This window comes from Cannabis sativa, chromosome 5, assembly GCF_029168945.1.
Source record: "Cannabis sativa cultivar Pink pepper isolate KNU-18-1 chromosome 5, ASM2916894v1, whole genome shotgun sequence".
NCBI lineage: Eukaryota > Viridiplantae > Streptophyta > Magnoliopsida > Rosales > Cannabaceae > Cannabis > Cannabis sativa.
Window position 1 is genome coordinate 4,995,398 of NC_083605.1, and position 11,890 is coordinate 5,007,287.

The following is an 11,890-nucleotide window of genomic DNA, read 5'->3' on the forward strand; positions in this document are numbered from 1 at the left end:
AAGTGTAAAATCAAATATTAGAATTAGAGTGCGGAGGCTCGGAGCCGAACCTAGTTGGATAAGAAAATTGAAACTTAAATCTGCGTCTACGGCGGCCAAAAAAAAAAACTAAACCCTTCCTCTCCGAAGGCGGTGTTCATTTCATAATTATCTAATTTTTTTTTTTTTATAAATTATTATTTATATTACTAATTATTTAAAAATTATAAAATATAGGGTCTATCTATTGTAGTATTCGTAGTGGGACCCACCATGATCGGCTGTCGCGTGCCGCATAGGCTGCTTGATTACGTGGCACAATTGCGAAATTTCGAGTTGGCACGTCACTATAAAAAATTATTTAATTATTTATAAGAAAAATTAAAATTAAAACCTGGTAAATATTCAGAAGTGGTCCCTACAAATTTTTCTTTTTTATTTTCGAAATATATATTACAATATATCTTTCTCTGTTACCTTTTTTTTCTCTATAAAAATAAACAACCCCTGCTTCGCTCAACGAACCTAAATAAGAGCAGAGACTCTGAATTGTTTGCCTGCTGCTCTTTCTTTCTCTCTCTCTCTCTCTAAGATTTTTCTCTTTCTCTCTCTTCATTCTCGGTTGGTTGGTGGCGATTGGTGGTGGTTTTTCGAGCTTTGAGATCTTCAGTGATTTAACGAAGATTCTGTTGAGGAAGACGAAGAAGAAGGACTATTTGACGTGAACTTGTCTGGATATTTGTCCTCTTTTTTTTCTTCATTTTCCTGTTTGTGTTTGTTTTCTCGGAAAATAGATCTTGTTTTCCATTGTTTTCTTTGGAAGTTTAATCTGGTTCTAAACGAGTCAGTGTTGGATATTTCTGTTAGATCTGTTTCACTCGACGTGAAACTTGGAAAAACACATCTGAAGCGCGCTCTTGTTAGGGTTCGAAACCTAATCTTTGACTGCTCATTTAATTTGAAAACTGGATCTAAATTTGATTTCGGATTGGAATTATTGGATATTAAAATTAAAATTTTTATATATTTTCAGGACTGAAATCTTGTATTGGATTTTGAACAATGTTGGGAGCTACTGGTTCTGCTCTCCAGCTTCGAACAAAACCCTGCCTTAGTCCTCAACTGCATGCTTCTCGGATAACCAGACTCAGCGGTAGAGTCTCGAGATGCTCTGCTACGAGGAAATCGTCAAATGCTGTTGAGAATAAGTTCTTTGGAACCCGTTTAAAGGCCTCTGGATCGGAGAGAGTCCATTTATGGCGTTCTGACGGTCCAGGGAGGTCGCCTAAGCTTCGGGTGGTAGCTCGCTCTGGATTCTCCGCCGTTCCGGAGAAGCCACTTGGTCTTTACGACTCGTCGTTTGATAAGGACTCTTGTGGTGTTGGGTTCGTTGCCGAATTGTCTGGTATAAGCAGTCGTAAAACGGTGAGCAGAGCACGTTGTATTCTTAAAGAATGAATACCCAATGAATGGGAATGTACTTGTTTGACTGAGATATTTTCGCTTTTATTGTGGTACTGTAGATTACGGATGCACTGGAAATGTTGATTCGAATGACACATAGAGGGGCTTGTGGTTGTGAAACTAATACTGGCGATGGAGCTGGAATTCTTGTAGACCTCCCTCACGATTTCTTCAAGGAGGTATTTTTCCATCATTTAAATAAATTATTTTTCTTTGGCATTTTTATTTATATTTTATTAGTAAATAACTACTCATTTCCGTCGTTTAATCAGTTTTAGTAAACCTTTGTGTATATTTACACATAAAATGTTATTCTTTCTTCGTATTTATTGTTATTTACATATACAATATATTCTACAGAAAAGAAAATTCTGATTTAATATACTCACTATAACAGTTACATTTTTTTTGGAATTATCCTGATGAAAGTGTTTTTTCATAATATTGTCAAGGTTTGTTTTATGAGTACAACATACTTAGTTTACCTTGGTTATCATATATAATTATTTGTGGTCAGTAACTACTTTCTGGCCTTTTGTGCTTGCTTCTAATCGTTTGATTATTCTCAGGTTGCCAAGGATGTTGGTTTTGAGCTTCCTCCACTGGGGGAATATGCCGTTGGCATGTTCTTCTTGCCTACGTCTGAATCTCGAAGGGAAGAAAGTAAAAATATTTTTAGAAAGGTAATTTTGGTTGTTTGCTAAAATTTTATACTGACTACTTTGTATCAAATCCGTTTCCGTATCTCACATTTTTTAATGCTTTGACAAAATTTTAAAGTAAGAAAGAAAAGAGCCTTTGTGTTCTTGGTAGCACAGTACTTTTTAATAATGCCATATTGGAAGGACTTTGCAGAGTCGTATGGAAATTCGATCATTGTTTACTCACTGTGCTAACAGAAAGTAGTTTTTACTTCTTTCCTCCAGTATATTACTGGGTCTAGGGTGGTTTATCTGTTTAATGTTTAATAGCTGGCTGGTAGTTTTCCATAACGAGCATTCACCAGACACTCTCTGAACATGTTTGTAGGTAGCTGAGTCTCTCGGGCATACTGTTCTTGGATGGCGGCTTGTGCCTACAGATAATTCAGGCTTGGGCAACTCTGCTTTGATGACGGAACCGGTGATTGAGCAAGTGTTCCTTAGCCCTAGCGCTAGTTCGACTGTTGACCTGGAGCGCCAGGTAATGTTCTTCTTTGATGCGTTATGAACTTAATTTAGAATAAGAAAAGATCTTTACTTGCATTCATCATTTGGTGCGTAAACCATCTAGATTAATCTTATTATGGGTAAAATATATCTTCATATATATATATATATATATATATTTCTTGGATGTTTATTGGGTAGTAAAGGGTGATTTATGGGGTGCGTGTTATCTTGGAGGTCGATTCCTGAGAAATGATAGGTTGCAGTTGCGAGTATGCACTACTTTGTTTTATTTGTACCTGATTATTGTTTGTGTGTATGTATTTTGCAGATGTATATATTAAGGAGGGTTGCAATGGCTGCTATACGAGTTGCATTAAACCTTGAACATGGCAGTGCTAAAGACTTTTACATATGTTCTCTTTCCTCGAGGTTTTTATTAGAGAGTAGCTTTCATCTTTGTTCTAGGGAAGCTTGTAAGCATCACGGTTGCATCATGATGAATTGCTTTACCCATCTTCTGCAGGACTGTTGTTTACAAAGGTCAGCTGAAGCCCATTCAAGTGAAGGATTATTATTATGCAGATCTTGGCAATGAAAGGTTTACGAGCTACATGGCCCTGGTAAATATTTTATCCATTCACTTCTTATCTTTCTCCACTAACTTCATACTCCAACAAACAGCCTGGGAACCACCAGTAACTGAAGAGATGCAAGGTTGAGGAATGACTTCTGAGGCATTGAGGTTTGAATGATCTCTTAAGTTCTTCCACTCCCTTGATTACTAATTGAATTTTGATGCTGGATTGGATGCATGGGTGAGTTGGTAACAATCCTCATTATCAAGTAAATCATGTTTGCAGAAACTTGCCCAGTCCTCTCTGTGATAAGTTGTTGAGGATGAATTTTATTTAAGAGACAGTAAGGAAATTGTGTTGGTTCAAGTACAGTTTAGGATTCCCATAGATTTGTACTACTGCCACTCCTAAGGTGGCCTTAGCACAATTTTGTGCATGTGATTTCTTGATCAGTTATCATTTTTTTGAATAGAATTAATTCTTCACATTGTTAATGAAAGTCTTGGTTGTTTTGGCCATTGGTGCAGATTCATTCTCGATTCTCAACAAATACTTTTCCTAGCTGGGATCGTGCTCAACCTATGCGTGTTGTGGGTCACAATGGTGAAATCAACACACTCAGAGGAAATGTAAACTGGTGTGTTCTTTTAATGCATTTATATAGTACAGTGCATCCAAATTTTTAATTAGTGCAACACTAGAAAATAATTAAAGAAAGAGTGATCTATGTTATTAATTTACGCTACCTGTTATTTCTCCAGGATGAAAGCACGTGAAGGATTATTGAAATGCAAGGAACTTGGTTTGTCAAAGAATGAGCTGAAAAAACTTCTACCCATTGTTGATTCTAGTTCATCAGATTCAGGTGACCTTTTTATAAATTTTTTGTTTGCACATGTATACAGGGATGCATACATGTCCTGCAATTAAGCTCATTTCTTTTATTGAAAACTGACATTGGGTTGATTTCATATGCAGGTGCATTTGATGGTGTTCTTGAACTCCTGATTCGAGCTGGCAGAAGTCTTCCAGAAGCTATAATGATGATGATTCCTGAAGCATGGCAAAATGATAAGAATATGGATCCTGAAAGGAAGGATTTGTATGAGTATTTTTCAGCTCTGATGGAGCCATGGGATGGACCGGCTCTTATCTCATGTAATGTTTATTAGGTTTTTAAGCCTTACATTTGACGATATTCTTTATTACTTCTAGTTTGTGGCTATTTTACTGATGATGAAAGTTTCTGCAGTTACTGATGGTCGATACTTGGGAGCCACGCTGGATCGAAATGGACTCCGACCTGGTCGATTCTATATCACTCACAGTGGACGTGTTATAATGGCCAGTGAAGTTGGTGTAGTTGATATTCCACCCGAAGATGTGAGCAGGAAAGGAAGGCTCAACCCTGGAATGATGCTTTTAGTAGATTTTGAAAATCATACCGTGGTAGATGATGATGCCTTAAAGCAGCAGTATTCAATGGCAAGGCCTTACGGCGAATGGCTTAAGAGACAAAAGATTGAGCTTAAGGACATTGTTGATTCTGTTCAGGAATCTGATAGGGTTCCTCCAGCCATAGCTGGAGTGGTTGCAGTAAGTGTGATACAAATGTTCCTGAAAGATATGCATTTCTTTTCTTGTGAAGTATGATTGGACTAATCTTTTTCTAATTTTTAGGCATCTACTGATGATGACAACATGCAGAACATGGGCATCCAAGGTCTTCTTTCTCCATTGAAAGCTTTTGGGTATACAAAATTTCTGTGCCACCTATTTTTAATTTGTTGATATTTTTACTTCGTATTTTTCATTGGAAGAATTTGTTTAATAACTCTTGGATCATTTTGCAGCTACACTATTGAAGCCCTTGAAATGTTGTTGCTTCCTATGGCCAAAGATGGTGTAGAGGCCCTTGGATCAATGGGAAACGATACTCCATTGGCTGTCATGTCTAACAGAGAAAAACTAACATTTGAGTATTTTAAACAAATGTTTGCTCAAGTAACAAACCCTCCAATTGATCCCATTCGTGAGAAGATAGTCACATCCATGGAATGTATGATTGGTCCTGAAGGTGACCTCACTGAAATGACTGAAGAACAGTGCCATCGCCTCTCCCTTAAAGCTCCTCTTATAACCGTTGAAGAAATGGAAGCGATTAAGAAGATGAATTACAGAGGTTGGAAAAGCAAAGTTATTGACATTACTTTTTCAAAGAACCGTGGTAGAAAGGGATTGGAAGAAACTTTAGACAGGATTTGCACTGAAGCCCATGATGCAATTAAAGAAGGATATACTACAATAGTACTTTCTGACAGAGGTTTGATACTTTTAAAACAATTCTTTTCTAAGTTCTAATTGAGTTGCATTTGACTGTTGACAACATTTTGTGATGTGTTCTGGTCTTTCTAACTCCGCTATATATTTTCAAATGTAGCATTCTCAAAGAAGCGGGTATCGGTGAGCTCCCTCTTGGCTGTTGGTGCAGTTCATCAGCATCTAGTTAAAAACCTTGAACGCACTCAAGTTGGGTTGATAATTGAATCTGCTGAGCCACGTGAAGTCCATCATTTCTGTACATTAATTGGATTTGGTGCTGATGCTATCTGCCCATATTTGGCAGTAGAGGCCATCTGGAGGTTGCAGGTTGATGGGAAAATCCCGCCAAAAGCTAATGGAGAGATTCGCTCTAAGGAGGAGTTGGTGAAGAAGTACTACAAAGCAAGCACTTATGGAATGATGAAGGTTCTTGCTAAGATGGGAATATCAACATTGGCTTCTTACAAGGGTGCTCAAATATTTGAGGCTCTGGGTCTTTCATCAGAAGTGATTGAGAGGTGCTTTGCAGGAACTCCAAGTAGAGTGGAAGGTGCAACATTTGAGATGCTTGCAGGTGATGCACTTCATCTGCATGATTTAGCATTCCCATCTCGACCATATCCTCGTGGAAGTGCTGAATCTGTTGCCCTGCCAAATCCTGGAGATTATCACTGGAGGAAAGGTGGTGAGGTTCATCTTAATGACCCTCTTGCTATAGCAAAGCTTCAAGAGGCTGCCAGAACGAATAGTGTTGCCGCGTATAAAGAATACTCGAAGCTCATTCAGGAATTGAATAAGGCTTGCAATTTGCGGGGTATTTTGAAATTTAAAGAGTCAGATGTGAAAGTACCCTTGGAAGAAGTGGAGCCTGCCAGTGAGATTGTTAAAAGATTCTGCACTGGGGCAATGAGTTATGGATCTATATCATTGGAAGCACACTCGACACTGGCTATTGCTATGAACAAAATTGGAGGAAAATCAAATACAGGTTTTTTACTTGCACTATTCTGTTAGCTGTATGGTGAAAATGTAATAACCAGTTTTGATTCAGTTATTGTTTGGTAAAATATTATGACAAGATTGCAAGTGTTTTGTTTTTGGACTGAGCAGTTGAAACCAAATCTTATTGCAGGTGAGGGAGGTGAGCAACCCTCTCGCATGGAGCCTCTTCAGGATGGTTCTAGGAATCCAAAGAGGAGTGCAATCAAACAAGTTGCTAGTGGGAGGTTTGGTGTTTCAAGCTACTATCTTACAAATGCCGATGAACTGCAGATAAAAATGGCTCAGGTAATTATTTACATTTTAACTCCAAGCTTCAAGGTCTGTCTATGGTTGATTTTCTTTTCCTATGTTATTTTCCCGACTCTGTATTCCTATTGGAGCAGAGGTTCTTTTTGTTAATGTCTATGTTCATGGCAGATGTTGCTGTGTCCGCAAAGCACCTCTGGGTGCCTTTGCATCTTTAATTGATACCTACCTTTGGAATTTGGTGAGGTTAAGTATTAAAACGAAGTTTTTACTCTCTATGAATTGCTTGCATATTGACTTGTTTCTGTTTTAACAGGGAGCCAAGCCTGGGGAAGGAGGTGAACTTCCTGGTCACAAGGTTATAGGAGACATTGCTGTCACCAGGAATTCTACTGCCGGGGTGGGACTTATTAGCCCACCTCCCCATCATGACATCTATTCTATTGAAGACCTTGCCCAGTTGATTCATGATCTTAAGGTGCGTTTTCATGTTTTTTATCTTTTAATTTGTGGAACTTTGTTATCATCTTTTATGATCCAGTCTTTTATTGTTTGATTTCTCAATGTTTAAAATGCTGATTTTATTTGAATCTACTTGATTTTCAGAATGCCAATCCAAGTGCTCGAATTAGTGTCAAGTTAGTATCTGAGGCCGGTGTTGGGGTAGTTGCCAGTGGAGTTGTTAAGGGCCATGCTGATCATGTCCTGATATCTGGTCATGATGGAGGCACAGGAGCATCTAGATGGACTGGTATCAAGAATGCTGGTCTTCCATGGGAACTTGGTTTAGCTGAGACCCACCAGACCTTAGTTGCAAATGATCTTCGTGGTCGCACAGTTCTCCAAACTGATGGCCAGCTAAAAACGGGAAGAGATGTGGCCATAGCCGCACTTCTTGGTGCCGAAGAGTTTGGTTTTAGCACTGCACCTCTCATAACACTAGGCTGCATCATGATGCGAAAGTGCCATAAGAATACTTGTCCTGTCGGAATTGCTACTCAGGATCCAGTTCTTCGGGAGAAATTTGCTGGAGAACCAGAACATGTCATCAACTTTTTCTTTATGCTAGCAGAGGAGGTAAGAGAAATAATGTCAGAGCTAGGGTTTCGAACATTGAATGAGATGGTTGGTCGTGCAGATATGCTTGAAGTTGATAAAGAAGTGACCAGAAACAATGAGAAGCTGGATAACATTGATCTTTCTCTATTGCTTAGACCTGCTGCTGATATTCGACCTGGTGCTGCCCAGTACTGTGTCCAGAAACAGGACCATGGATTGGACATGGCGTTGGACAACAAACTGATTACTCTTTCCAAATCAGCTTTAGAAAAGGCTCTTCCTGTTTACATTGACACTCAGATATGTAACGTGAATCGTGCTGTGGGAACAATGCTTAGCCATGAAGTGACCAAGCGTTACCACAATGTAGGGCTTCCTGCAGATACTATCCACATCAAACTCAGTGGCAGCGCAGGTCAAAGTTTTGGAGCATTCCTCTGTTCTGGCATCCTGCTGGAGCTGGAGGGTGACAGCAATGATTATGTTGGTAAAGGTTTGTCAGGTGGTAAAGTTGTAGTTTATCCTCCAAGGGAAAGCAACTTTGATCCAAAAGAAAATATTGTTATTGGTAATGTTGCTCTATATGGGGCTACAAGCGGGGAGGCTTACTTCAATGGGATGGCAGCAGAGAGATTCTGTGTCCGTAATTCAGGGGCCAAGGCTGTTGTGGAAGGTGTGGGTGATCATGGTTGTGAGTATATGACAGGTGGCACTGTTGTGGTTCTTGGCAAAACTGGCAGAAATTTCGCAGCAGGTATGAGCGGTGGTGTTGCTTATGTTCTTGATGTGGAAGGAAAATTTCCATCCAGATGCAATCCAGAGCTTGTAGATCTTGATAAAGTGGAAGAAGAAGAGGACGTCATGACCCTGAGAATGTTGATACAGCAGCATCTACGTTACACAAATAGTGATCTAGCCAGAGATGTACTAGGCGACCTAGAGAATCTCCTACCTATGTTTGTTAAGGTTATTCCCCGGGAATACAAACGTGTTCTTGCAAAGATGAATGCTGGGGAGGCCTTAAAGGTGGACGTGGAGGTAGTTGCTAAAGATGACGAGGAGCAACATGATGAGACTGAATTAATGAAAAAAGATGCTTTTGAAGAGCTAAAGAAGATGGCATCTGCATCTTTAAATGGAAAATCAATTCAGGTATGAAGCAACTGCAGTATCTTTTTATCCCTTCACTTAGGTTGCTGTTATAATATTGTTGGTGTAACTTGAGTTTTGCAATTTGCAGAAAGTAGAGGAAGCTGATTCATCAAAGAGGCCTAGCCAGGTTGATAATGCTGTGAAACATCGTGGTTTTATCTCATATGAACGCGAGGGTGTTAAATACAGGGATCCAACTGTTAGGATGAATGACTGGAATGAAGTGATGGTGGAGTCAAAACCAGGCCCTCTTTTAGAAACTCAGTCTGCCAGATGTATGGACTGCGGTACTCCTTTCTGCCATCAAGTAAGAGAAATTTTCTCCTTGCTCTCTTCAGTCTTATCTTCCGAACTAGTTGTTTTCAATATTTTCTTCAATATTGTCTTTTCTAAAGATTGTTGAACTAATCTCTTGAGAAATTATGTACATTGAATTTGCAGGAAAACTCTGGATGTCCTCTTGGAAACAAAATACCTGAGTTCAATGAGTTAGTATACCAAAATAGGTGGCGTGAAGCATTAGATCGGCTCCTTGAAACTAACAATTTCCCCGAGTTTACTGGCCGAGTATGTCCTGCACCGTGTGAAGGATCATGCGTTCTTGGTATCATTGAGAATCCTGTATCCATCAAAAGTATTGAATGTGCCATCATTGACAAGGCCTTTGAGGAAGGTTGGATGGTTCCAAGGCCGCCTGTCAAAAGATCCGGGTATGCATTTTTGTTAACACTGATATTTTGGTGGATTAGGTTATTAGTAATATCGTAATTTCAATTTCAAGACGCTATATATCATTTTTCAATCCAAACATTAAATGGGGATTCATTGTTTTAATGTTGCAGGAAAAGGGTAGCTATTGTTGGAAGCGGTCCTGCTGGTCTAGCTGCTGCTGATCAACTCAATCGAATTGGCCATACTGTAACTGTTTACGAACGTGCAGACAGGATTGGGGGGCTTATGATGTATGGAGTTCCGAATATGAAGACGGACAAAATAGATGTGGTTCAGCGACGGGTCAACCTTATGACCAAGGAGGGTGTCAACTTCGTGGTTAATGCTAATGTTGGAAATGATCCATTATATTCACTTGACCTTCTCAGAGAGGAGAATGATGCCATCATTTTGGCAGTAGGATCCACAAAGCCAAGGTAATTTGATAGTTGGTCATATCTGTACACTACAGCTCTAAGCAGTACACATCGAATAGTTTAGCTTAATTAGCAAACTAATACATCTTATTTTGGCTGCAGAGACCTTCCTGTTCCGGGACGGGAGTTATCAGGAGTCCATTTCGCCATGGAATTTCTTCATGCAAACACTAAGAGCTTGCTTGATAGCAATCTTGAAGATGGTAAATACATTTCTGCCAAAGGCAAGAAAATAGTGGTAATTGGTGGAGGTGACACTGGTACTGATTGCATAGGAACATCCATCCGTCATGGCTGCACTAGCATTGTGAATTTAGAGCTTCTTCCCGAGCCACCGGTAACCAGGGCTCCAGGCAATCCTTGGCCACAGGTAATAAACTGCTCTTTTTGTATTTCAATCTAATTTGCATTATGCTATTCCATTTTCATTAGATTTCTTTGGTACTTATTTTTGTATCTCCAATATGGCAATTCGCAGTGGCCTCGTATCTTCCGTGTAGATTATGGTCACCAAGAAGCTTCCACCAAGTTTGGAAAAGACCCAAGATCTTACGAGGTATTAACCAAGCGATTCATCGGTGATGAGAATGGAGTTGTTAAAGGACTTGAAGTGGTACGTGTACGTTGGGAGAAAGATGCTTCTGGAAAATTCCAGTTCAATGAGATAGAGGGATCAGAGGAAATCATTGAGGCTGACCTAGTTCTTCTAGCCATGGGGTTCCTTGGCCCTGAAGCGGTAAGTTATCCAAAAACCGAAAGATCTATACGCCTGTGAGATTAAATTTGATTCAGAAACTCAATATTTTGATTATTTGATTTCAGAACGTAGCAGAGAAGTTGGGATTGGAGCGAGACAACCGGTCAAACTTCAAAGCAGAGTATGGGCGGTTCTCAACAAATGTGGATGGAGTGTTTGCCGCAGGTGACTGTCGGCGTGGTCAGTCATTGGTGGTGTGGGCAATCTCCGAGGGTCGCCAAGCGGCTGCGCAGGTTGACAATTATCTCACCAGAGAAGACAAAATCGAAGCTGTTAGCAACGGAGCCCCTGGAAAAGATATTCTGAAGATGCACAATGATTTTTCGAAGAGGCAACAAGACAGTAGCAGCAAACACACAGTGATGACATAAAGCAGTGGCGTTTCGGTTGTAGAAATGATGATGACGTGGAAGCCCACCGGTCACCGGAGTGTTATACAGAGGTGAACAGGGGAGCAAAGATTTGTAGTAAGAAATATGGTTTGAGAGTGGGAGCGTAGTTTGTTAGATATATTTATTTTGTTGATAGTTTTAGCCGCCTGGTTGCTCCGGTTAAGCTTTTTTTGGTTTACAAGGAATAATGTACAGTTTTGTTTCTTAATATTGATTTTAGAACATTTTCACAGAAATTTTCTAGATCTTTTTCTAGTTTATCAATTAATGGAAATTTCTGATATTCTTCTTTATGTTATCTTTTCATTAGACTAGATTAGATTTTGTTTCTTTTGTTAGTGTTTTTAAGTGATTACTATAATTCTCCCTTACTCGTAATGTTTTTTTAATTATTCAATGACAACTTTAGAGTGCAACTACACACAACAAAAACAATATGAAAAGAAAATGAGTTATCTCACTGAATAATTTCAAGCTGCAACAGTTTGAATTTTTTTTTGTTCAACATATAAATAAATAATAAATAAACATAAGAGTTTATATAAACAAGACATTAAGTATAGAAATAATTCAGAAGACATATCCTATACCCAGAAAATATAATCAAAGAATAAAGCTAATTCGTGCAGGTAGATTTTAATGA

The 11,890-nt window shown here is 39.2% G+C and overlaps 1 protein-coding gene across 3 annotated transcripts; it reads left to right on the top strand.

Annotated features, from left to right (window-relative positions):
- Positions 1–496: 496 nt before the first annotated feature.
- On the top strand, positions 497–11,540 carry LOC115715577 (glutamate synthase [NADH], amyloplastic). Of its 3 annotated transcripts, XM_030644212.2 has the most exons (23): positions 497–904; positions 1,013–1,404; positions 1,503–1,622; positions 2,013–2,126; positions 2,473–2,625; positions 2,923–3,023; positions 3,118–3,214; positions 3,697–3,806; positions 3,931–4,034; positions 4,148–4,327; positions 4,422–4,765; positions 4,850–4,920; positions 5,023–5,492; positions 5,610–6,479; positions 6,624–6,778; positions 7,056–7,217; positions 7,346–8,950; positions 9,039–9,257; positions 9,392–9,660; positions 9,793–10,098; positions 10,201–10,468; positions 10,577–10,834; positions 10,921–11,540. In XM_030644212.2, exons 2-23 carry the CDS (start codon positions 1,042–1,044, stop codon positions 11,224–11,226), a joined length of 6,645 nt encoding a protein of 2,214 aa, XP_030500072.2. In that variant the 5' UTR covers positions 497–904; positions 1,013–1,041; the 3' UTR covers positions 11,227–11,540. The 3 variants fall into 3 exon arrangements, with proteins under 3 accessions (XP_030500072.2, XP_030500073.2, XP_060971291.1); XM_030644213.2 differs by lacking the exons at positions 497–904; positions 1,013–1,404; positions 1,503–1,622; ... (1 more) ...; positions 2,473–2,625; positions 2,923–3,023 and adding an exon at positions 3,276–3,336 and having other exon boundaries at positions 3,138–3,192; XM_061115308.1 differs by lacking the exons at positions 497–904; positions 1,013–1,404; positions 1,503–1,622; ... (2 more) ...; positions 2,923–3,023; positions 3,118–3,214 and adding an exon at positions 3,306–3,409.
- Positions 11,541–11,890: the final 350 nt, after the last annotated feature.